Source organism: Osmerus eperlanus, chromosome 10 (assembly GCF_963692335.1).
Source record: "Osmerus eperlanus chromosome 10, fOsmEpe2.1, whole genome shotgun sequence".
Lineage (NCBI taxonomy): Eukaryota > Metazoa > Chordata > Actinopteri > Osmeriformes > Osmeridae > Osmerus > Osmerus eperlanus.
The window spans coordinates 14804144-14830605 of NC_085027.1; the positions used below are offsets into that span (position 1 = coordinate 14804144).

General features: G+C 44.6%; 2 protein-coding genes across 3 annotated transcripts; both read right to left on the reverse strand.

Annotated features, from left to right (window-relative positions):
* Window positions 1–1170: 1170 nt before the first annotated feature.
* On the reverse strand, window positions 1171–5546 carry rerglb (RERG/RAS-like b). Its single transcript, XM_062472000.1, has 5 exons — window positions 5272–5546; window positions 4442–4498; window positions 3588–3661; window positions 2846–2994; window positions 1171–1948 (listed from the first exon to the last, which is right to left on the reverse strand). Exons 1-5 carry the CDS (start codon window positions 5321–5323, stop codon window positions 1663–1665), a joined length of 618 nt encoding a protein of 205 aa, XP_062327984.1. The 5' UTR covers window positions 5324–5546; the 3' UTR covers window positions 1171–1662.
* A 3369-nt stretch (window positions 5547–8915) lies between these two features.
* Window positions 8916–26175, reverse strand: trim66 (tripartite motif containing 66). 2 transcript variants are annotated; one of them, XM_062471556.1, is made up of 19 exons: window positions 26015–26175; window positions 22985–23046; window positions 22779–22852; window positions 21637–21871; window positions 19415–19544; window positions 18961–19077; window positions 18625–18739; window positions 17918–18064; window positions 17574–17691; window positions 16677–17458; window positions 14660–14956; window positions 13760–13904; window positions 13506–13590; window positions 13156–13345; window positions 11776–12728; window positions 11486–11621; window positions 11227–11301; window positions 10925–11077; window positions 8916–10692 (listed from the first exon to the last, which is right to left on the reverse strand). In XM_062471556.1, exons 3-19 carry the CDS (start codon window positions 22785–22787, stop codon window positions 10456–10458), a joined length of 3924 nt encoding a protein of 1307 aa, XP_062327540.1. In that variant the 5' UTR covers window positions 22788–22852; window positions 22985–23046; window positions 26015–26175; the 3' UTR covers window positions 8916–10455. The 2 variants fall into 2 exon arrangements, with proteins under 2 accessions (XP_062327540.1, XP_062327541.1); XM_062471557.1 differs by having other exon boundaries at window positions 14678–14956; window positions 26015–26171.
* Window positions 26176–26462: the final 287 nt, after the last annotated feature.

Genomic DNA, 26462 nt, shown 5'->3' on the forward strand with positions numbered 1-26462 from the left:
GTACACATGGATGTCCAGGCTTCCTAATTCTATTTATGAACCTTATCCTTTACATTACATTTAACCTACTGGCATTGACTAAACTACTTTTTTAAACTACTATTTTACGATCATAAAAGATGAGTTCATAACATCTCCTAAGAGATAGGCAGCATGTTTGCCATAGCTAATTGTGCACCAGTATATAACTGAGATGGCCTTCAAACATTTGTCTAGATTCAAAAGCTTGTGTCCTTCTACTTCAAAGGTTTTACAGAGATGGCTCTGTGCCACTTCTTCAGATGGTCGATTGTAAACTTTACTTTACATTTTAAAGCATATCTATTGCTTGCATTTTCTGTTTAACAACATTAAGTGTTTCAATATGATCTATTTATCGAAATTCAACTTAACATTTAAGTATCGAATTATGTACAATTGAGTCGAAATATAAAGCATTCCAAACTTGGGAATGCATTTTTTTTTACAGACATAAAGTGGAACCCGCACTTTGCTGCAACGTTCTGAAAATATAGTTTATTATTCACTTTATTAAGACAAGCTGAATTTAATCGAGCTTTTTGTGCAAAGATAATTATCACCAGATGCGATTTCTGAGCTTTCAAACAAACAGTCAGCCCAGTGTAGTTCATAAGCAATGATGGCATGCTTACAGTCTTCTGTTTCACAAGGAACTGAACATGTCCAAAGAAGGCATAGACTGCAGGAATCTCCTTTTTGTTGGAGTAGTTTTATTAATGCATGCTGTTGTGCCTTCTTTTCATATATTTTCCAAGACACAGAAGTGGTAGATTTCATATGTAAGCCCTTTTACCAGATTGAACAATGAATATATTGAGTTGGCTACATATTATGACAGAATAAAACATTCAATACTCCAGACACACTCGTATCTCTTGTAAGTGCAATTATATACTAATACTAAGACTAAAACAAAAACTATGTATGCCTGGTGTTTTATAGATTATATGTAAATTCTATAATATATGTAATATATACTCACATTATGTTGAACTGAGATATCTGCAGAATAGGTTCATGCTCAACTAGTATTTATATGTAACAAATGGGCCTAGATATTGCTGCTGAAGAAATTTTTCACTAAAAAGCAATTTCACCCATTTTAACAGAAAAGGAAAAACAGGCAACGTTATACAGCCACAGCATAAATTCAAAGGGATATCTTTTAATGTCAAAAGTAAGTAAGGCAATTTAGCCATACTTCTTTCCTCGTTCCTGCCCTCTTTGAGCAGTGAAATGTACATTTAAACTTCAGAGCAAACACATTCCTTGAATTTAATTTCAAATACAGTATGTTGTCCTGCCAGAGATATACAAGTTCTAAAATATAAAAAAAACTTTTGTTGCCCAACTTTTCTTCAAATTGTTTGGGAATAGCATTGTATAATAATGTACTAGAGGGACTTCCATTCTGCATAAGATTGAGAAGCATCAAAGACAGATCATCGAAACTAATTAAATAACTGATATCTTGTCTTAAGATGATAAACGTATAATATATATAATGTTATTGAACTCCTGATTCTGTTCTCTGTGGTCAAATGATCCGAAAGACACAGTCAAGCTGATGTCTTCCTATCACAGATGTTACTCCCATCAATCCCATACCCAGCTGAAGATCCACTACACCACACCCTGTGCTCAGACAGACTTCCTCCTCTTGCCAAAGACGTTATTGATGAGCTTGGCCATTGACTTGGAGCCGCTGTAACGTCGGCGGTCTGCGCGGTATTTCAGGTACTCCATCACGTGGCGGATGAGCTTGGTGAAGAGGTTAGAGATATCCACATAGTCTTCAGCAGCAGACACTTCCTGGAAGTGACATCGGTACTCTTGGGCCAGGGCGCGCGCCTCCTCTTCAAACACTTGGCGGGCATGGCATAGGTCCTGCTTGTTCCCCACCAAGCAGATAGGGACGTCCACCTCCCTGTCCCAACCAAGCACACCATAGGTCACAACCTTCACATAGCAGTCACCACAAGGTACTCATGGATAAAGGTGTGAGAGTTGGTGAAAATGAATTCTGTTCCTTTTTCCAATATTATTTTCCAAATGAATCAGTCTGTTATAAGGTGTTTATTGTTCAACAGCACGCCATATCAAAGGAAAAACAAAGCAAGTCGTGTAAGTCATGCAACGGCATTGGTGAAGTAATGTTGAGTTGATAGAGTCCAGACATTTCTAGAGCTCTCATATACAGTGTGAGATGATGTCTGCTTCACATCAGGGGTTCTTTATGGAGTGTTAGACCATCCTAGTCTAGTTAGAGTGGAGGAACGACACAGGACCAAAGACTGACCACCCACATCACGTTGTCAGCCATGCGTCATAGTTCTCATTCTCTCCAGCCACCCCGACTTACACGTCCGCACGGCCACACAGGCTGAAAATAGCATGAAACATTTAACAAATGTCCAGCTGAATCCCCCTGTCCTTCTAATATTTTATCCTTTTTTAATTAACGCCAATGAGAAAATTGGATACAAGTCGTTCCGGGACGAATTCAATTGAGCGTAAGAATTCATTTACTCACATAATTAACTCAGCTGAGCCCTGAGGCAGTAAATCTAACAAAATACAATGTGTTTATCAAGGGGTAAAAAAGGCAACATTTTCACCACAGGCCAGGAAGCTGCTTCCTCTGCTCATTTAAACTTGTTCAGTTTTTTTTAACTTGTACCATAAAAATGGGTCATGCTGTATAAAGTCTGATCCACACCCTGAAATCTATCCTTAAATGTTGAGTCCTGGAATGGGACCCATGCAATCACCCGACCTCTGTTTGGTGTCAATTCCCAGGTCTATAGGATTCACAGTCACTCACCCCTTACAGCCCTCCTCACGGGCCTCTTTGATCTGACGTAGGATGTTTTCAGCATTAAGGAAGGATGTGCGGTCGCTGATGTCGTACACCACCACAAAGCCATCGGCCCATTCCACAGGTTCCTCCAGGATACATCTGCTCTCTCCACTCTGACACAGTAAGGTGACACAGTCAGAGGGCACCAGGTCAAACACAAGCGTTCTCAAATGTCCTACCTGACTAGACTGGAAACAGAATCAAATGGAGCCTCACCCTTTACAGAGGAGTGGACATAAAGTGGAGTAATGAGAGAACTGTATTTAGAAGAAAAGACTCGTCACAGATTCTCAGATATCATACATTTCAGAAGAGGTCAGAAACACCTTTTCACAGGTTTCTCACCTTTTGTTGAAGAAAAGAAGAGAGGGACAAGAGAGAAAACAAATAGACAGCAGAGCACTGATCACACCCTAAAAGATTATACATAAGGACAATGGATATCCTGTTACCAAGTCACGGGAATCCCAATTAAACAATAACTTGGAGGTAAGGGCTACTATGTGGAACAACCGTGTGTTCTAAACATGCTCAAGACCGAGTCTCAGATTTCAAAGGCTCATCTTTGTGTACACTGTGTTCTAAGAAACAGGGGAAGATCTTAAATGTCATAACACTAAAGTATGGAACCATCTGAGAGAACATGCATGTGCACTGCTACAGTGGACACAAGTACAAGCCATTAACTGAAGATATGAGTAAATACCTGTGAACATGGATCAAAGACTTCTAAGTTTAACTGTCTTCCCTCAATGGACAGCCTTTTACGGTACAAAGAATCTGCAACAAAACAGGTTTAGGTAGATTGCTTATAATACAAAACACATGTTATGGATCAAACGATGTCTCATAAACACCGAGATGGGTAACTAGAAATGTATGTATTATATAGACAGCTAAAAATTCACCCTGAGTTTTATCCTTGGAAAATATGTCAGACAAGTATGCAATGTACACCACAACATGATTGGTTTAGTTAGTCTTTAGAGCAATGATTACAGTAAGCTTCAAATCTAGGGCACAACTATTCCATGGGGAGATGTTAATTCATTTTAGCGAGTAATCCAAGAGTGGAAAGGTCTGAAATCATGTACCCCAATGTAAACTCTAACATTAAAGACTGTCGTTCTTTAGCATGTTAGACAAACAATGACGTGTTGATATCAATTATGTCATTCAACTATAAGAAGATAGGCTACTTTCTGAGAAACACATGCCATCGTTCTTAGACACGTGTACGTTAACACTTTCTCTACATTCACACACATAATCAACTGATTTCTAAATACATACATTTCCTGTTGGGTCTCTTCAACATGTTGGTGAAGTCAAATTTCTCTGACGATGTACTTTGTGTGTGCATCAGTTCATCCCAGACTCTTATGAGTCCTACATACAAGAAAGTTTAGCGCTCACTTTTGTTTACATAATTGTCATAAGGCCAGCAGCCAAGCAGTTGCCGTGCACACACTGAGGAGTTTAGGCCCGGTACGCAGTAAATAGGACACTGTGAAAACACAGCCGTCCCACTTGAAATGTGTGAGGAATATGTGTACTTACTGGCATTGGAGGCATACTCTCCAATGAAGCGTTTTGTCAAGAACCTCACCAGAACGGCTAAACAGAGAGAAACAGAGGTGGTGAATTCCAGCAATTTACAGCTTTATGAATTCCCTATACAGGAAACAACTAGAAACTATTCCGTACAAGAAACTAGTTAGTATGTAGCCCATTGCATTGTTTTTCTGTGACACTATGATGGCTTTCAGTAACTAAAAGCAAGGGCTTAGGTTTTAAAGTGCAAACAGCTGGCTTCTGTACTGAATAGGTAAGATACTTCCCCTCATGAGTTCCTGAAATCTGCAACCTTTCTGTGCATTTATTTCCCCCTGAACACTCCCCCTGAACACAGTATTTGGTAGACTGGGAACAGAGGCTCTGTGTAAGGTTATCTCTTCCATAGTTCTCTATTTTACCTCCTTTTTCCCTGCACAAGGAAAAGTTAGCTCCACTGCTACATGTTTCTTAATTTCTAAACCCAAGGAACCTTGGTTGAAATTATCCGCCCCAGGGATCATGTTTTTCCCTGCTTTACAAGAAAAATAATACCTCATCAATTAGCCACATGTTACAAACATCAATCTTAATTTCCTGTCTGCGAAGCCACACCATATAATTGTGGCAACCACATTCTGACACAATTTAGGAACTAACTTTAGGGTCCATGTGTAAGGCAAACAGTAGACAATTCGATAGTATTGTTGACATATACTACTACTACAATTAACTTATATCAGAAGTAAAGATATGAAAGGCTGTGTGAGTTTCAGCAACACAATCAGTATTGAACTTCACACAAACAGTGCTGTACAGACACATCATGTACTCACCTGATTTCCCAGCCCCCTCGCTGCCCAACAGAGCCAGCTTGATGTCATTCATGTCAGCAAGAGTGTTGTTAAAAATGACTACAGTACCTAAACACCCTGGTTTTCTGACATAGAATAAATGCAGCACCTCCCTCTCTCTCTCTCTCTCTCTCTCTCTCTCTCTCTCTCTCTCTCTCTCTCTCTCTCTCTCTCTCTCTCTCTCTCTCTCTCTCCTGTGCTACTACAATATCTCATGTACAGTGTGCATGTGAGCTCTACTCTGTCTTTGAACATCTAATGGTGCAAAAGGAAAAACATGCACACTGTGTTTCTTTTCTCCTCCCACTCAGTCAGAGGAGAGCCAATTTGGGTTTCAAGTTCACCCCCAACTTGCAGCAGATAATCTTTTATATTTTTCTATTTTGCATTGGTTTAATTAAGTTAAGTTATGATATAATAGTTGTCATTGGGAGCTGTTGGACTGTGATGTGTTTCTCAGATAAAACGTGGAGTCTTTTCATGATTTTAATGGACAATGGACATTACTTACATGAATAAGTATGTATTTGACCATAACATTACAGAGAATAAAAGATATGCTGTACGAGAACATGGTTTGTCTTTTACCACTGAGTGTCTAATAGTCTATCGTGACTGAAACAGCTGAACCTCAGCAGATCTATGGAGATGGGCTGGGCTTTAGAGCGCTCAGAGTCGGTTAATACCACGGATATCTCCTAATTACCATGGCTGAAGACTAAGCTCCAACTGCAAAGCATTAAATGCCAACATATGTCCAAAGTATGAGGCATGGTTTGATTGCAGGGTTCAGTGCGTTTGAAGGAGAGGTACCACAATCAATTTTACCCCCCACCCCCAACCCTCCTGCAAAGAACGAAGAAAGCCATTCAATCACCTAAACTTCAATTTCATGGACTGCTTCACTAGTCCTTTCATTTTTCTCCTCTCCATGCAGAGTGTTTTTCCCTTGTCTAGCCCTTCATTGTTCAGTAAAGTTCACAGAGGTGTCCCACTATTATCCTGTTATGTTTCATTTGAGGTCTGCTGACTGAGAGGTTGCAGGTCTCTTTCAAGAACAAAAACTTTAAATGTGCCTCCACGACTATGCAGCACATTTGCCAACTGAATACAACTGAATAAATAAACTGTCAATGGACTTTGTTGAAGCGATGATGGGACACAAAAGTGTCAAAAAAAAGCAAGTTCAGTTCAATCCGATTTCTAAAATGTATAATATTGAATTGTTATTCGGAAGAAACATAGAGGATCCACGGTGGCAGACTCAGCTACAGAGAGACCTGTTTTTAGACTGTCACTTAGTCTTTTAGTGTGGGTCATTTAATTATTCCACAATACATTCCCAATACACCACATGCAAAACCCTCACCACTAATTGACCATGGACTCTCTTTTAAAGCATGTTGCCTTCCAGAAAACAATTGACCCATTAAGAACTACCCCTGCTCCCATTGTGTGGTTAATCAGAAACAGGCATCCAAATGCCAAACTCTGCAAGGAGGTTGCTCCTACGGTATGGAACTTTAATGAACTGCTCTCCCAAAGTTGAGCAGTAATCAAATAAAAAAATGTATAAGCAAAGAAATGGATAAAAGAAAGATTTGACTTTTCTTATGAAAACCATGACTCTTACTGTGGCCATGAAGAAATGATGTGTGCTTGGGATATGAGACAGGGGCAACAGCCTCTCCTGGGTAAAGAGGCCTCAGTTCTTAAAGTTCTTACATCATGTCTGTCTCAGGACGGCCTCTTGAGAGCTTAGTTTTTCCCCTAGAATACTCAGGCAGACAATCAGTGTCTTAATCCTGCAGGTATTGAGGGAATCCTCCAAGACTTTGCTTTGATCTGGTTTGAGAGTCATCAGGCCCCTGCCTGTAGAGATGAACCAGAGAGGCTGCAAAGCTGACAGAAAAACAGGAGAGAAATGATCTCTTAATGTGCTGTTGTTTTTCCATCCTCTCTCTCCTTCCACCTCTCTCTATCTCACTTTCTCTCCTCTTTTCTGTCTCAATCTCTCTATCTCTCTTCCTCCCCCCTCTTTCTTTCCTTTTTTCCCACTTTCTCTTTCACCCTCTCTCAGAAAAAGAAAGATGATAATACTAAATGTAAATGTGAATCAGATATCATCTTTGGGATGGCATTAAGCAGCTCAAGTTGGTGTCTTTCATCAATAGAGAACTGTAAATGCATGCTGTTGCATGGAATTCACTCCTGTGCCAGTCCAATCTCACAGGAACGTGCAAAGTGTATTTTTCTTTTCTTTTTTTTGGTACAAATGAATCACTGCTGGTCTACTTCGAGGAGCCAAAGTAGGCACCTTATGAATGCCCTTCAGTCTGTGCCAAGCTCAAACTAGTTTTCTAGTTTGCACTTTTCATTAGTTTCTAGGGCATAGGATTTCTGGACTTTTGACTACGTTTGTTTTGGCCAAACTGAGCCTCTTTTACTGCCCTACAAAATACCTTTTACATTAAATAAGATGTTTTACTGTATTTGACCCTTCTTGCTTCTCCTTGATTATAAATGCAAAAATGTAAGTTATGATGAAATAACTTGAATTAAATCATGATGATGCAGAAGTAAGAAGAGAAGATGTACTCAATGAATTGCATTCGGTTGTGATGGTGTTGTATTATTGAGGGTTGCTGCATGGATCTTTCTAGAATCTTCCATCATTAGAACAACAATATAAAATTGTTATTAACGATAGCTTCTTTGATTGTATCCTAGGGGGAAATGCCTCACTGTAAGTACTGAAGGCAGCTGAAAGAGAACATTCCCTTCCCAAACACACACAGGCACTGAATGCCTATGTTCTTTGGCCCAAATCCGAGTTGATTTAATATAGTTAGGTCAGAGATGTCCACCATAATGTTTTTTACTTAACGTTTAACTCAACCATTTGGAATTGAAAGGTCCAAGCCCCAGGTGGAAGGACTTTCCTGAGCTCGTCCCGGGTCACTCCCGGGTGTGTGTGTGTGGTGCAATACTGGGTCGTCCCGGGTCAAAGAGACTACAGTTCATTCATGGGCTGGAGAACTTCCTCCCCACCCTTGAAACTTCAGCCAGGCCTGTAGCTGCTAATCTACACCCCAGAACATCTCCACAGCACTGCTCCCCTCTCACTAAAGAGTCATGCTCTCAGTCATGTCCAACACAAACACCCACGTCTGTTATTCTTGTGCCTTACTGACCTACAGATCTCAGAGAGGAATGCTAAAACGTAATTGAAGGGTAATTGAATTAGAGAATGGGTCGGAAGAAGCTAGATGTTGGTTTTCAAAGGCAGTCTAGATTTATAAGTCATTCATTGCCCTTTACCCAAAACACAGCAGAACCCCTTGAATCAACTACTGTACTGTGTAATGGAAGATTAAACTCAAAGTGAATGATTTAAAAGGTTCTAGCCAACTAATAATGGCATAACTCATAAAGAAGAACTTTGCTTAAAAGGGACTACAGTATATATATATATGAAAAAGACTAAAACAAACAGAGAATTAAAGACATTAATCACAGCTCCATTTAAAGGTTATCTCCATAAAATGTTTAGTAATAATGCACATGTTATCTTTACAGGGCTGCCACTGTAAATAAAGAAAAAAGATGAAAGAGCCGTAAAACACTTAAGATATACATGTTCCTCCATGTCACCGTATGTTTAATATTTTGGGGGAAAGTCTTGTTCAGACAAATGGTAAAATCCCTGTCTTGCCTTCTTCTGCATCTTTGTGAGGTCTGCAGGCACCCCAACCGTCTAGACTAATCTGCAGACTGTCTGGCCCCTGACTGCTGCTGAATACAACTCCATACTGTCAGACAGCAGCACAGGCCAACTCAAGAACTTATTTCTACGAGCTTAATACTACAAAGCCTGAAGATTCTGAATGAAAAGACTGTTATGATGAAATACATATTTTTATCGTTTCCATGAGCTCATAATTATTTTTGGTCAGAATAACAATTAGAAAAGGAATATGAAGTAATTGTAGAAGTGTGTCTTTTGTTCTGGAATTTTCTCATGAAAGGGTCTTTACTTCAGTAGCTGACCCACATTGTAATAAATCTAAAATTAAAGAATTAAATACCATTGGGAATTAATATCGTCAACCTTTAGTCAAGAAATATTACAGGTTGATAAGCAAAACATCAATTGAGTTTTAAACAAAGTGCACATATTTCAGTTATTATTATTTGCAGGAAGTAAAGCCAGTAGAAATAATTTTTCATTCAGAGAAACGTACAGTAAAGTCTACATAATGAAAATAATAAAGGAGTACATTAGTACAAACTGTATTCACTATGTGTTAGCCACAACAAGTAGCAATGGTGTATGGGCACTAAATAAGTAATTATATTACGTAAGCCCACATGAGAGACAGCCATGGTATGGAAAAATGACATTGCCTAAACTTAATCACATTAACAAAAAATAGTTCATTGGGTATATATAAATGCAAATCTAAAGTAGCATGTAACCATGATAAGCTTCTTACAGCACATTTAACTTGATAAATCCAGTAAATGGCATTGTTTATGCATAATAAACACATGTTTCAATACTCCTGTTGTAGTCCCCTTGTTCAATATGAACTTCACCATTTCCTTGTGTGCTGTTTGTGCACTTAGGAAAGAGCGCCCTCTTTCAGTCAAAAACATTATTACCATTTAATAAGGAGCCTGCAAGGGTGGACTGTACAGGGACAGACAGGAAAACATGTATATACATTTGATAAATATGTATTTACTGATGGCACTAAAATGGTTTTCTCAATATAAATATATAAAATAAAATATTATATAGTTTAACGTATAAATAGGCTTAGCAGTAACATTTACCAATATTGATTTTATACTTCTCAAGTGCAAGATATAGTGGAAGTTTTAGGCAAAATCTACAAATACATTTCATCAAAGACCAGAAATCCAATTCATAAAAGCATACATGTCTGACAACTGTAATAGTAATACATGTACACTAACACATTCCTTATCTAGGAGTAAGTGTAAGTCGTTTTTTACAAAATGTAAAATCATACTGTACAATCCCCTATAAAAACACTTTGCTTACCCAAACAAATGGATGATGGAAACCCCCAGTGCAATAATCTAAAGATTCATACCATCGTCTAATAGGCTTGTTTTGGTGTTGCCTCAGTCTTCCAATCAGAAGTGGTGCCTCCTCCAGTTGAGAGAGTGCCTCCTCTTCCTCTTCCTGTGGCCCTGCTCCCTCCTCTCGGGCCAAGGGAAGCCGCCGTCAGCGCTTCTGGCCACCTCGTCATACTCGTCACTGTCGGAGTCCTCCTCGGCGACGGGGAAGGCCCTGTCAGGATACACCTCTCTCAGCTTGGAGCTGAAGAAAGACTCCAGGCTGCTGCCTGCCTGGGCCACCTCAGAGTCCGGCTGAAGGAGCACCCAAGCCAGAGAGAGAGAGAGAAAGAGGGAGGAGGAGAGAGAGAGATAGATAGGGGGAGATAGAGGAAGGAAGGAGTGAGAAAGAGGACGAAAGAGAGAGCTCTAGTTCAACACACATCTTCACAGTGTTGAGAAGTGAGAATGTGGATGCAAAATCCTCTACCAAAGTAGAGGATTATTCATGATATTTATGAACATGCAGTAGGACTCTCTCCCTTACATAGTTGAACTTGGCGCAGTTCCTGAACATGAGGGAGACATCGGCTACAAACTCCTCTGGGGAGTAGTAGTGACGGGTGTTGCCCTTGCTCAGCTTGGCTCGGATCACAGACAGGTCCATGGGCCGCTTGATGATCTGGTAGTAGTGCCGAGCCTTAGCAAACAGAATCACTGCATTTACCAGACTTGTCTAGCCAGAAGAGTATCTATCGTTAAACCTGAATAAAACATAACTCTAAAATATGAATGAATGCAACTAGAAAAGCACTTGTTTTCTAGAAAACAAAGAGGGTATTCACTTACCAACGGACTAACTGGCTCGTGGAAGGGAGCACTGAGGATGTTGCTGAAGATCAACAGAGTGAGCCTCTCACATTTCTGCACAGGGCAAGACAACAATGATTTGATGACCACCAGAGGCCATCAATGCGTCTAGAAACAGTAACACTGTCTACAATCAATACAGCCTGCTTAATATTACCGACTGGCCGTGACTATCGATGGAGACTAATCTAAGATGATTAAGAGAGACAACAGTTGGATCAGTCCCAACAGAACCTACTCTCTGGTCGGATGCCTTCAGACCGTGTTGCTGTCCAGCCTTCCCTGTCTGTTCCCCGGAGAGCCTCTGGTTCTCACAGTCATACTCCACCTCTGGCTGCTGGATGTCTCTGCACAGCGTACACATCCAGTCCCCCCTGAGGAGGAGATCCAGGGGGTTAGGTACAGCTACAGAGACTCTGTCCCCTACCACTGTACTGAAGTAACATCTGGGAGTAAAAGTAGAAGCAAGGCATGCATTTACTGTACAGCGTGACCCAGGGGGGTCTGAGGAGAGAGGGAGGTGCTTACGTGGGGAAGCTGAGAAGAGAGGGGACGTGGCAGGTCAGGTGGAAGACTTTGGGACAGCGGTCACAGCACAGCAGGTCCCCCCCAATCAGACACACAGCACAGAAGTCCTCACTCTCCATCTCCTCTGGATCAGCCCCAGGCAGGGCCTCCACAGCCCCCTCAGAAGCAGGGTCTGAACCCTGGGCCCTCTGGCCTGGACACAGGGGGGACTTCCGAGCCGGACCGGAGCCTAGCGGGACTGGATCGGCTGTGGAGGACTCTGGGTCTGACTCCAGGTCTGGTCCACATTCTGCAGAGCTCTCTGACTCCAGCTCTCGTCCACATTCTGCAGAGCTCTGTGACCCCAGGTCTGGTCCACACTCTGCAGAGCTCTGTGACTCCGGGGGCAGGTCAGACTCCATGTCCTCGGAATCTGTTTCTGGACGCGGTTCAGACTGGAGACCAGGATCAGGGTCCAGCTGGAGGTCGGATTCGGCATCGGCGTCTGTTTCGACATCGGCGTCCAGTTCCTCTCCCATCTCAACAGGTTCAGATTCTCCACTGGGCCCTGAGCCCGCAGCTCCTTCAGAGTCTCCATCTGCCTCCGACCCTCCAGCGGCCTCCAGGTCCTCCCCAGCCACGGACTCCTGGTCGGCCTCGGAGGAAGACTCTGGCTGTGGGTCTGATTCTGGCTGTGGGTCCGAATCAGCATCAGGCTCTGAATCAGCTTCAATCTCTGAGACTGACCTGGGGTCTGAGTCTGTGTCAAGGTCAGGAGAGAGGCACAGTGGAGGTGAGGGTTCAGGATCGGTAGACAGGGTTGATGGATGTTCATGAGTGGGACTGCGTCTCCCAGCCACTCTGGATGCAGCAGCGGCTGAGGGTGTGAGAGGCAGGCTGGAGATGTGGTTCAGGGTGTAAGGTGGGGTTAGAAGGGACAGGTTGGCCCTCATGGGCCCTCGCTTGGACATTCCCTGCAGACAAATAACAACACACTTAAGAGGTTAGAGAATTGACTTCAGACTTGATATTTTTTACCTTTTATTCATTTAGCAAATGTTACATTTCTATGAGGTGTGGGTTCATAGAAATCACATTGAGCATATTGTGAGCATATTTTCTCCCAACAGTTTATCCAGTCAGCTTATCTTATCTCTACCCAAATGTCTTCATTTTAATGTTTTATCTTGATTTGAGAGTTGTATTTACAAGACCTGCCAACCACTAAACCATTTCACTGATTCGCACCAGTGCTGACTCCTTAAGGACTTCAAGATGGCATCTAAAAAAGCTTGTCATCCTCAACTAAAATCTCAATCTCTACCACTGACCCTTGCCTGCTGGGTTCAACATCAAAGTCTTTCTAAGAGGAGAGTTCAACAGAAACACACTGAGGCTTACCTGGGCCAGGCGCTCCCTCCACGCCCTCGGAGCCAGGGCAGGGCCACTACTCTCCATGCCACTAGCAGGGAGAGGGTCACTCTGGCGCCTCCCCTGTGGTGGGAGTCGTGACACCAGGACTTTGAGCCGTTCCAAGCACACCACCGGAACCTTCGGGCTCCCAGAATCCCTCTGGGCTTCCTGCTCACTTCTGAGGTAAACCAACAGGATAGAGGGCCTCACTTCTGAGGTAAACCAACAGGATAGAGGGCCTCACTTCTGAGGTAAACCAACTGGACAGAGGGGCTCATATCTAGCTTCGTCATGACAGCTTGATGAGTGAGAGGACAGTAGTGTTATGCCGAACGTACCTGCTATCTAGGCTTCTCCTTGATATCCTGTATTTTTCTTTGATCTCATATCCGGTCTCTTCATTGGCATAGACACACACATTATCTGATGAAGAGAAGAAACAGAGAAGATGAACTTGTTCAAGTCAGCTACATAATAAAGGAAGACAGATTCTTTGCGTCTGTAAATACCATCACCATTAACGACAGGAATAACTCAATATTGAAGGGGTCTATTAAGAACAATGCTTTAATACAGCATTGATGTCAAATACCTGGCTCCGTCTTGTAGGAGGTCAGAGGGGACAGGCGCAGGGGAGGCTGGCCTCTGGAGAGGGGCGGGCCTCGGCCAGTTTCCTTTCCAACAGAGCGGATTACTCCATCTGACACCCTACTTGGTCTGGGGTCCTCATACCCAAACTGAGACAGTGAACAATACAGCCAATCAGCCACACAGCAACTAAAGCTCATATTATTATCACTAAGCTTACTAAACTAGCTGGAGACAGAAACAACACGTTGGTTCCAAGCATCGTACAAACAGTTAGTATGTAACTGATAAAAGGATGAATTCATCGAAAAAGGTAATACAGTTGGAATGCAAGGGTAAGGAAAGGTAAAAAAAATAAATACAAATCTGTCAACAACTATTGAGACTGATTTTACACAGCAAAGCTGCCAGCTGAGCTGAATGTGTTCTCTGGTGTGTAACAGACACCGTGCATCGGCGCTGCCTTGTCAGTGACTTTACCCTGGGCGAAGCTTTTACCCTGCCATGTGGGTAACTAAACCAACGTGCTGTGATTCAGAGCCAACCCTTTCTCAGCACCACTCCAATGAGCTCTGATGAAATGCAATGCAAAACTTCTTAAGCCACAGTATGAATGCACTTTCATCTGACATATTGTATTAGATACAGTTCTGCGGATTTCCTTTTACAAGCTCATGCTCTGTTGTTGTTCAGGGCTGTATAGTGCAATACCTGCTCTAATGGTGCTGTAATTGCATTGCAATGGAAGACTTTCTAAAAGGCTCTCAGCATTACTGTGTTAAGAGGCTGACGTGTAAATAATAGCATGTCTGCAAGTGGTCGCTGTATGTAGACAGACTGCAGAATTTCAGGTTCGGCATTAGTTTAAGTGACAGTCTCCATGCCAACCATGCCAGGGCCATACCATCATGAAAGGGAGTACCTGGTCCGACAGGCGTGCCCGATCTGCTGTTGACGTTAGCGGCCCGTGGGTGGACCCCAGAGGCCTGTCTGTGGAGAGGGTGCTGGAGCGGCCTGACAGATCTGCCGGGGTGCTCTGGGAGCGGATCTTCCTCTTCCCACACACCGAGCTGAGGCTGGGGCTGAGGCTGGGGCTGAGGCTGGGGCCGGGGCTGGGGCCGGGGCCGGATCCTGGTCTGCTCTGAATATTAGCCCCGGACCCATGGGCCATCAGCACTGACATCTCCAGTGACGTGGATCTCTGTCAGAACAAACACATACCCGCTCTCTGAGTCTCGGCTCCACTGCCAAGGTTTAGCCAAGAATTCCGCAGTGTCACTCAATACAAGCGGTAGACGCGACGACACATGCCATAGCAACAGGGAGACGACAGTGTGAGAAGTGCTCAAGAATAACCTCGAGTATCAAAACCCACATTCGCCGAGGAGGTAGCTGCTGGTTAGGATCCTTGGTGCGTCAGAATAAAACACAACACGGAGCACACAAACACAAACACAAAGACCGTTGAGCTGCAGCCCACACACAACCACACACGAATGTTACCATCACTCTCCCAATAACCAAAGAGTTAGTTACGACACCAATTACTGTATGCAAATCCTCTGTCAGGGTGTGAGGTGGGTTGGTTTGAATACGCAGCACTAGCACATTACAGATTAGGTTTCTCTCTCTCACACACACACACACACACACACACATACAGACACACACACAATCCTTTTCTGTCCCTTCCCTCTCCTCATAATTTCATTAATGCGAGAAGTTCTCTGCAGAAAAGACCCAAGCAACTATGTCCCTGGCTGCACGCCTGTCGGCCACACACCTGACAAATCAGCATTATTCTGTGAGTTTCAGCTCCCTCTCCCCCTGGCTCTCACCTCTCCTTCCCTCCCGCACGCAGCCCTTCCTCTCTACCTCTCTCTCCTCTCCCAAGTGCGCCACACGCCATGCCAGATTCAGACCAGCTGACACTGAGCATGGTGCTCATAATTACCAGGCGATTAGAACGTTTACCTGCTCCGTGCCCCTAAGGAGAGGTATAGAACAGTTTAAATGTGGAGAAAAGGACTATAATCTCCCTCTTGGAAAGGAGGGCAGGGGGGGGGGGGGGAGAGACGACAGGAGGATCTCTGAGAGAGGGACACAGCCCAGAAATCAAACTGCCAGCTCCCACAATTCCCTGAGTGTCTCATTAATACCAGGTTAAGTACACATGCAGCTACACACCAATGCTTTCTCCTCTCGCTTTCACACAGTGTGACTGGGAAAACGTGCAAATCATTTGTCTTCGTGTGTTGTGATCATGCTCCAGGAGTAGTTTTTGATGGGTGATTATTCGGCTGCTCAAAGTACTGACATCAAGAGCACTAATAATAAACAGTGCTGTCTCTTTTTTTAGCGCTTCTCCTTGTAAAGGTTTTCATCATACAAAGTAGTGTGGACTCTGATTGTGTTAGTGGAGCTCTTTCTGTGCCGTCACCCGCCCTTCATATGGAAGCCAATCAGCTTTCTTTTGCACCATCTGTTTTTAGAGCAGCTGTCAACTGCTGTGACTGATCATTTCGGCATAAACAGAGATATTGCCAGCCATCTTTCAATATCCCGTGTACGTTGTACGTTGATTTATAATGTAGCTACTGTCTGTCTCCCAGAGCAAGGGTGAAAAAACGGTGCGTGTGTGTGTGTGTGTGTTTGTGTGTTAACAGCACCTCGTGGTCTAACGCCTCTAACACCTCATATGAATGTTGGTGATAAGGTGTATGACACACCTAGAAAGTTCTAAAGCATGTGAAACCAAAAGGAACACATTCAGAGAGACGTTTAGGACTGATCAAAGGTCAAACTAGCAGAAACACATCTTCGCTGGTTAAGAACGCTCGGGTAAAATCTATAACACTGTCAAAGACATTCTCTTTCAGTGGGGATGGGAGACACAGCTGGGGGTCAGCTGGTAGACTCACCCTGCCATCTCTCTCCAGGTGTGTCCTGTAGGCTCTGGGCTGCAGTGGAGGTCTGGGCTCCTGCAGCCCAGCCTGCTGTCTCTCTGGGGGAGCCTGGACCCCAGGCTCTCTTCCCAGCCCTGGGAGTCCAGCTGCCTGCTCCCTGCTCTCCTCCTGGTTCTCCTCCACCATCAGCTCTCTATCCCCGCCTGCTGGCAGGCTGTGGAGCTCGCCTCTGCTGGCTTTCTCTGCAGAGGGCACCTCCCTGGTGCCCTCTGCAGGTGCCTGAGTCTTGGGCTGGGTTTGAACCCGGGTCTGGGCCTGGCGGTCTGGAGGATGCTCCGTCAAAGGCTGGGGGGAGTCCGACTGTGGCACAGTGGAAGGGGACGGGGCCGGGGAGACATGCCTGGAGCTGAGCTGAGCTGCAGGCTCTGTGGTCGAGGGAGGGGATGCAGCCGATGGAGGGGGGCACTGCAGCGAGGAGGGAGGCATGGAGGGGGGGCTGTCAGGACCCCAGCACCTCTGGAGCAGCGGGGGGCTGCTGAGGGTGGACTGGGCACACCTGGCAGGGTAGAGGCCGGCCTCTCGCTGGGGTTTCTCCGGCTGCGGGGCAGGCTGGGGGGGGAGGCAGTGGAGGCAGCACATCTGGGGCTGGTAACAGGTCTGGTAGGCACAGCCCTGGTCACGCCCACTGCGACACACAGGGGGCAGGGCCATGCAGGTGATAGGCTGAGGCCTAAGAATACTGGGACAGGCCACACCCTCAGAGTAGGAGCGACTGCCTCCCTCAACGGACAGCTGACCTACACGGCGAAAAGAGACACTTTATGTCACAAAGAACCCAGTGGAGCTCAACTTCTCAAATAATACATGAACCAATTTATCACTATTTGTAATTGATCTGCTGAATATGGTCACCTAACGATGACATCTGCTTGGTCCAGTGGCTGGCATCCCAGTTGAACTTGATCTTGACAGGGACCCAGGCGTCTGGGTGATGTGTGGGCTCCAACAGGCGCTGCATCTGAAGAGAAATCTGGAAGAAGAAAGAATCAAATAAAGGCATCTGGTGTGACTGGCTGTGAAGGTCCAATTCAAGCGGCCACTCACGACAATATACAATCATTTAGCATTTAATATTATCAAGTGATCATTACAGCCACAATCTTTCTTTCCCCTGTCTCATTTCTCTACAGGCAGTGGTCTATTTTTAGAGGCTGACCCCCCTCCGCCCCCCCCCCCCCCCCCCCCCCCCGGCCTACCAGCTCTCTGCTGAAGAGCAGGGGGTTCCTGCGGTGGTGAGCCGTTGCCCAGGTTACAAAGTTCTGCACGTGATCCAGCTGGCCGCACATCTCTATCGCCCCCTGCAGTTGGTCCTCCAGACGCCGCTGGAAGTCCTCCGAGACCTTCTGCTCAGGGGGAGAGGGGAGACAGAAACATGCACATGGGTCTGGGGAATTGCCGGCATGCCAAGTCGTGGATGGATAGAGGGCTAATCAATGGCTCGTTTATTTCCGAGACTTCATTGCTCGGGATATGGCCCTGAGTGCTTGTGACAGGTCATTATTGCTTCTCCATCGCTGGCTTTCAGGCCTGATTAGATCATGTTTGGAGCACTCCCTGACTCGGAGCGTGTACATTCATGGTCAGCTACACACTGGAGATGAATACCCCAGGAAACATTCTCAGAAAGAGAGAGAGAGAGAGAGAGAGAGAGAGAGAGAGAGAGAGAGAGAGAGAGAGAGAGAGAGAGAGAGAGAGAGAAAGACAGAGAGAAAGACAGAGAGAAAGACAGAGAGAGACAGAGAGAGAGACAGAGAGAAAGAGAGAGAGAACACAGAAGAGGGAACATGGAAAAGAGAGCAAGGGAGAGACAATGAGACAATAAAAAAGAAAGAAAGAAAGAAAGAAAGAAGGAAAGAAAAAAATAAAGAAATAAGGAAAGAAAGAGGGGAGGGGAAATAATTACCTCCAGTTGCTCTATTAATAGGTTGGCCCGTTTGTTCAGCTCATTCATCATAATCATCTTTGCCATTTTAATCTGGTTCTCTGCCTTCCTCTGTGTGATCTTTACACTGTGCAGCCTGTGAATAGGAGAGAAAATGACAATCTGATTGCTGACAGAGAGATCAAAACAGCTGAGATTTGGATGTACAATTGATTCATTTCATTTGGAAAGCGGAAAAAGCTCCAGTGCTATGGCCACAGCGGAGCCACGTACCTTGTTAGAAAAAGGCATCTTTGACCTTGTTTATGACAAGTCATTCGAATCAGCACGTGCCGACGTGTAAAAGCCTCAGCTCACCTGTCTTCTATCTGCTTGGCTGAGTTCTCGACTGCAGCCCTCCTCTCTTCCACCTGGGCCATCAGACTCTCAAACAGCCACTGCTGGTCCTGCAAGGCCTTCCCAACATGCACCAACCTTGGCACACCCAGAACAAACAGTGTCAGGTCATGCAAATGAACAGCACAGTGAACACGTCAGCATACTTTAGTAAGTCAACAAGTATATAGTAAGTCAACAAGTCAGGCAGTGCATCGTCATTAAAACCATCTCCATGGGAAGTACTGACTTTAGTTCGGAACAACTGTTCCGGAACATCACGGGGAAACAATAGCATATGCTCTGAATAGGAATGAGGCAAGCCAGGGATGTGCAGAAGGCGCAGTGCATCCACAGTGTGTGTCTGGGAGCAGGAGAGCTGAACCCACAGCTACCCCGTCTCCTCCGTGCCCTTGTGTCGTGTCGGAGGACTGACCTGTGGTTCTTGTGAGAGGACAGGTGACAGCTGCTGCAGCACAGAAGGTCACACGACTCACAGAACAGTTCCAAGGGCTCCTGTCTGTGAGACTGGCACATGAGGAGGGAGCGAGGACAAGAGCCAGACCCTAAATGGAGAGAGAGAGCAGGGGAGAGAGAGAGGGAGAGAGAGAGGGAGAGAGAGAGAGAGAGAGAGAGAGAGAGAGAGAGAGAGAGAGAGAGAGAGAGAGAGAGAGAGAGAGAGAGAGAGAGAGCGAGAGGGTGAGGGAGGGAGGGAGGGAGGGAGGGAGGGAGGGAGAAAAAAAGAGAGAGAGAGAGAGGGTGAGGGAGGGAGAAAGAGGGTGAGGGAGGGAGAGAGAGAGAGAGAGAGAGAGAGAGAGAGAGGAGAGAGAGAGAGAGAGAGAGAGAGAGAGAGAGAGAGAGAGAGAGAGAGAGAGAGAGAGAGAGAGAAAGAGAAAGAGAGAGAGGGTGAGGGAGAAAGAGGGTGAGGGAGGGAGAGGGTACGTGAGGAAGAAACAAAAGGAGGTGGGAAAAAAACACTGAACATTAATTGTGACTAAACTCACGACTTGCAATTCACATTCATACGTAAAGGTGTGGTAACCAAGGACACAAAAGCATAGCTGAGAGAAATGTAAAGTAACTTGGTTACTGAGTTTTTATCACGCAATTACATTGAATACCCAATCATTCGGCTTTAGTTGTGGATGGATACAGTGTATCTGATATCTTCCTGAGTCAGACAGCATTATCTTCATTAACATCTATTTTAGGGTAGAGAACATGACACCCTTGAAATCTTGCAAATCTTGCAGGAGCTTATGAGGGTCTCATTTTTCTCCTGGATTAGCAGATTGAAGCGGGCCAGCACTGATCTTTGATCAACACCAGATTTGTGGGTCTGAAAGACCAGTGTCAGTCTAGATTACCGGCGGAGCCTGACTGTCTTTTGAAGAAAAAAAGAAAGAAAAAGAAAGAAAGGAAAGATAGAATCTCCACTGCGCTGAGATAGGAGCAATTATCGTCAGGCAACAAATTCCCTTTCATGTGTGCATGTATAAACGGCCACATGAAAATTGGAGTATCGATTCTCTTTTTGTTAACAGTTCCTGCTCCATGCACGTAAACAGCCTGGAGTCAGATCATGCGTCATTATGATGCAGGAAATGGTGTGAGCCTTGTGAACAAAGATAATTGTTGATCCTCATAACCCAACATCATTATTGTTTTGATATTGACCCCCCAGTCTGTTCCTCCTCAGTGCGTCCTCAGTAGTTGTGTCGTGACTGCATGCACTCAGAGGAAGATCTGCTCTTAACAAGGGTCAGGCCTGACTGAAATCTGTGGAGTTTGTTTGTTCTATATTTAGACTGGATACAAAGCTCTTACAGTAAAGAGAGCAGGAAACCGGTGGAGGTTGCAGCTTGACAAGCTAAGAAACCAACCACAGAACCACGGTGTTGAGAGTTTGCAACTACCCCCCCCCCCCACACACACACACACACACACACACAACACACTCCTGTCAACTACCCATTGTCAGGCTGACACGCACATAACTAAACTCGTCTTTAACTCTGATGATGCAATGCCTCTAATGCAAAGACCGACCTCTCCACTAATTAACATGCGGCCACATTACAGTCCGATAACACATGATTCAACTCCCGGCTGGGTAAGGCTACTGTACACAGACGTGCTGTTCTCTGCTGGACACCTCTCTCCTGAGAGCCCTTTGCACACACAGTCTGTGTTCCGCAGACGGCGCCCCCTGCTACACAGCTGAGTTAAGTCTCTGAGCTGAGCTGATTGACCACATCCTGCAGTTCTGCTGTTGTCAACCACACCGACTCTCTCAGTCTGCTGTTTTCACCAACACACAATAATAAACACACACGATATCCGACTTAAGATCTGATCCAGCTAGATTCGCAAAGGAGTCATTTCTTTATGAGCAATATGAATTTTAAGCGTGTAATAAAATCGTACCATTCCTCAACAACAAAAAACACAAATCTAATATTACTCTGCCAGTACCACTCTCAGAAACTGGGCCACATGATAAAAGGAGCAGTAATAAAATAAAAGGATGTGCAGGAACCATACCAAGAATCATTACAGCCATGCATAATTCATTCCCGTTCCTCTTACGGAGATCTGATTAAAAAACAAACACGGGAGACATGGAAACCAAGCACCCTGGAGACAGGGAAGGGGTACCTGGCAGAGAGTGGTGCTCCCCTGGATCAGGTGGGGGCTGGGAGCCCCTCTGGTGGAGGTCGGGGCCTGGACACTGGGGGGCGGGAATGGGTCGTGTTGGGTGTGGGTGGAGGTCTGGACACTGGGATGCGCCTCTCTGGTGCTGGTGCATGTCTGTGCATTGGTAGCAGAGCCACTTGTTGCAGAAGGTGCAGAGACTCTGGGCAAGCCTTGGCTCAGGGCACTCTGAGCAACGCTGCAAAATACAGAGACAAGAGCAACACTATGAACACACACACACACATGCTAAACACAGACAGGCTGTACACACACATGCACCCACATACAGACACCTATTATACATGCAAGGACACACACAAGCTAGCACAAACAAACACACAAAGGCACAGACTCTCCCACACCCAAACAGTGGGACCAATTGATCCAAAGATGTGGAGACATAAGTCATTTGTCATCAACACACATTTGTGTTTTCTCTTAGTACTGTGAATGACAAATCACACCCCTTCAGAGAGGTGTCTCCGTCAATGCTCACACAGTCTGTTGAATTACGTTCCGAAGACTGTCAGATGAATCAGATCAAGTTACTCAACATGAATCTAAACCCCAGTTAAAACTCTGCTTACAGTCATTATTCATATACAATCCTCTTTCAGGGCAGCTTTAAGAACAAAAGAATGGAATGCACTTTCTAATTAGCTGAAACATGTCTGAAAGTCCCTTTCAAAGCAGCACTTTTAATTGCAACACACCAGCATCCCTGAAAGCCTTAATGAATCGCTATACTGTGTGTCAAATTATCTTTAAACAAACGATGGGAAACGTTCTATCAAACCTAGACAGTTCAGCCAGTCACAAGTCTTACATTTCTACATGGAGAAATGAGTAAACAAACTCACCAAGCAACATACCAAGCCATGCAGAGCTGAGAGACTGTAAATACCCCGAGCCTTACTAGAACTAATAATAAAACACCTACTGTGCACAGATTCTTTCATCCTGCTCAGTTACCTGAGCGTCTTTGCAAAACACTCCAACTGAATATCTGAAGGTAATAAAAGAATCCCCTTCCCAGCAGTGCCAGAGAAACGTGCAAAGAACCTCGGCAGAACGCTTCGAGAATGTTTGAAAGCACGTCTTACCTTCTCCATGTCGGTGGCAGTAGAGCCGGTCCTCTGGTGAGCGTTGGAGCGGGTACCCAGCAGAGCTGCTTTCTCTGTGGGGACGAGAGGACAGCCCAGCCTGACTAGCGCTCGCGGCAGTTCAGAACACACACACACGCGCACACGCCAGAGTTTCTACATAAAGCAGGAAGTGGCACGTGTGGCCCCCAGAGGAGATGACTTACATGACAGGCGTGTTGTGATGTGCTCCCTCCTCTCCTGGTTCATCCATGTGTAGGACTTCTCTCTGAACAACAGGAGGGGAGTGTCACTTTCAAATTCCTCCTCTACTCCACATGCTCTCCACTACCCACACGGAAGGACGAAAAACATAATCCTTTTTCTTAAATAAGCCTGCGCATAATAATTGGGAATTAGGGAGATACGATAATTATTTTTTTCTAGGGCGAAATATCCCCGGAAGCCCTTCCCAAAATACAAGGAGAGGCTGTATGACCTACAATGCTGGAAGGGTGGAATCACTGAAAACAGGAGCAAAGTGGGTTGGGCTTTAATGGGCTGGGCTGGGCTGGACTTTGCCATGCCAAGCTGGGCTGAACTGTACTGTACTGTACTGGAATAGAATTATATGGACAATGCCAGGCCAGGCCATGCCATGCTGAGCCGTGCTGCGTTCTGCCATTCCGGGCTGGGCTGCCTCCCTGTGCCCTTCTTCCACATCCCTGTATCAGCACAAGGAGGGGACAGGTCCCAGTGGAGCGTTGTGTGCTAACGTAGCACACCAAAACCAGGTCAGGCTCTGATGAGCTCCAGATGAGACTAGGATTCACTGCTGCTATTCCCTCTGACACTGTGAAATCAATTAAGATCTTATCACAGCGCTTCTGAGGAGAAGGAACAGCTCACACCGGAGGGAAACAAATCATGCTAACTTTATTGATGGAAATAAAAAACATGTTCGGTACAAATAAGAATTATATTACTATGTTCTTAAAATACATGAAGAAATACTATATGAGGAGGAAGGAAGTGAACCTTGCCGAAGTGTGACAAATATTGTGGTGGAGAGTGAAACCAAACAGCCCCGGAGGCTAAAAACACAGACCTGGGCAGAGCCAAAATTGAGTCACTGCTGCGAGCAAATCTGCCTAACAACAACCCCTGCAGCCTGACCTACAAATCTGACAACTTTCTCATCCTTGGGCGCATCACAGGGGAGCTCAGAACCATCCCACTCCCTATTGTGTGCTCAAAGACCCACTTAAAACACAATTAGTCAAACCTAGCTGACCCCGCCTCTTGTTCAGTCAGCTCTCTAACATTTTAAACCCGGGCTCTTATATAGCTCCCCCTTACCATCCCTATTTAGCTTTTAAACCAAAAAGGATTCAGCTCCAGCGCTTACCTCTGCCAGGGTCGGCCAGCTCTCCTGCCCCACTAAGTGAGGCAGGCGCTGGATGAAACGCAGCCCGAGAACCTGGCATCTCAAGAGATGTCACAATAATAGAAAACTCCACTGGTGATATCTCCCCTGAAAGCACACCTTTGTAACATCCATTAAGTCTGAGGTGACGATGGGGGACTGGACCTTCTCCGTCTGCAGAAAGCAGGATTATCCTCCACCACAAAGTCACATTCCTGCTCCATTCTTACCTAGCTACCATTTATTCATATTCATCACATGGCTAATCATCTTCACTCTCCTCCTATAGGAATGTAAAAGAACAACTAAGTTTTCCCAAGAACCTGTCTGGAGACACAAATATAATCCGCATTGAATAAATGATAATAGCATATCAAAAAACCATAAAAGGTATGCATAATTTAGACCATGTGAGCACTCTCATGACTGAAGGTACTCAAGTGGACCTTGGTATGAGGCTTTGTGACTATGCTGTACCATGTCTGCTTGTGTACAGACATCATCACTATCCTGGGACAGAACTCTCTTGACAAATACAACTTTTCAGTTAATTCAAAATGACTTGATAAATTAAATTAAAAAATGAATGAATTAACATAAATATTATGCAATACAACTACGGCATCTAATAACTGAGTAGATCGTGTTTAACGTGAGACACAATGTGCACTGTTTAGTTTTTTTCTTCTTTTAAAGCAACGTTGTGTTTCCTGTTACAGGAGAGGTGAGCACCACTCCCTCTGTAACAGATTAGAAGCAGGGCTAGCAGAGCCACCTAACCCTGTTTCAAAAACAACACCTCCATCCTGGGCCTGGGGGCCTTACCTCTCCAGACAACCACAACAATAGCACACATACACAGATAGTCCTCATTCCAAACGTATTGCAAGGAAATATTGAGCTTTCTTCCACACTAAAACTCAAACAAATGATGCTGTACAACGGCACCACATAACCAGGATCTCAAACTGACGTTTTGGATATGATTGTATTCACAACTGGCTCCAAAAACTAACAATGACACTGAAAACATAACATATAAGAAATTGTATTCTATGTTAAACATAATTCCCAACAGTTCATTTGGTACTGAAACCTGTTATGTTTGTTTGTTTGTTAATTATTCTAAACCTTCACTCTTTCAAGGAAATAAGTTAAGCCCAAAAACAAATGCTAAATGTGGAAATATCCCAATGAATTATTTCATATCCATACTGCCTGACGAGACGCAGGTGAATTTCTGATTTTAAAATTGGATAGGAAAATTGTGTAGCTGCAGTTTATTGACGCATTCTCTGAGGCAATCAAAATGTCATTCAAAATGCATGGTATCTTAAACTGTTATTGGATTGCATAGTTTCACTATTAAAGTAGGCATACTATCCGTAATGATGATATAAAAGGCTCACTCCAAAGAGCCGCACCTAAAGTCTGCTTCATTCATTACGCCCAAAACATTTAGCCTATCATGTGTGATTCATATACCGTTAAAATTGTAAAATCTAAATGTATTGTTGAATTGCGAAAAAGCTTTTGTTTGCAATACCTCGCACATCTTAACTTTCGCTTCGGCAGAACGTCCGTTAAGCAATATTCTCAGAAACTATCTCTCCTTATTCTATTCTCGGCTTTAACGCTTACGTTGCACACAGCTCAGCATGCAAACATCCAAATACAGAGATACATTTACATGAGCGTGAATAGAAAGGTGAATGACTTTGCATCTGACTCTGTTTTAGATCGGAGTGTAGGAGAAAACCTAACGTGCAATGGTCTGTAAAGGGCTGCTAAAAATGTCAAGTGCGTATGACCGAAGCGCGGAGTTCTTTACCTTGACCTGAGCATCAGTGTAGCATCTCCCCATCGGATGTCGCTCTTTGGTCCAGCTCAAATTTGGGAGATGCAAAGTCTCGTAGTTAATCGTGAGACTTGTTACAATCGCTCTCTCGGGCAAGTGAGACGCTGCAATCTGTGTTGTTTTCTCTAGCTGAATTCTGGATACATTCTAAGGAGTTAATATTGCGCCATGTCATTCAAACTGGCTGCAGATGAAAATTATACGATAGAATGCTTGTGATGATGAACACTTACCATCGACACAAACATTTCCCCCCGGCCCATCCCCAGTAGCCAGCAAGACTATTTTACTGGATGTTTTTTAAATGAACTGAGAGATCATAAGGGTCATTGCGCTTGGGCTGACAATGAGATGGGAGATCAGTTTCACCTTGAACTTGTTGTGTAAGTGTACACTTAAGTGTCTCTTCTTGTAAACCAGC

Coding starts and splice junctions, on each gene's coding strand:
- rerglb (XM_062472000.1), bottom strand. CDS start 5,323: ATGAATGACATCAAGCTGGCTCTGTTGGGCAGCGAGGGGGCTGGGAAA. Junction 4,499..5,271: donor CGAGGGGGCTGGGAAATCAG/GTGAGTACATGA, acceptor CTCTCTGTTTAG/CCGTTCTGGTGAGGTTCTTG. Junction 2,995..3,587: donor TCTTTGATCCATGTTCACAG/GTATTTACTCAT, acceptor TTACTGTGTCAG/AGTGGAGAGAGCAGATGTAT.
- trim66 (XM_062471556.1), bottom strand. Junction 18,065..18,624: donor TATTAATAGAGCAACTGGAG/GTAATTATTTCC, acceptor CCCCCTGAGCAG/AAGGTCTCGGAGGACTTCCA. Junction 17,692..17,917: donor TGCTCTTCAGCAGAGAGCTG/GTAGGCCGGGGG, acceptor TTCTTCTTCCAG/ATTTCTCTTCAGATGCAGCG.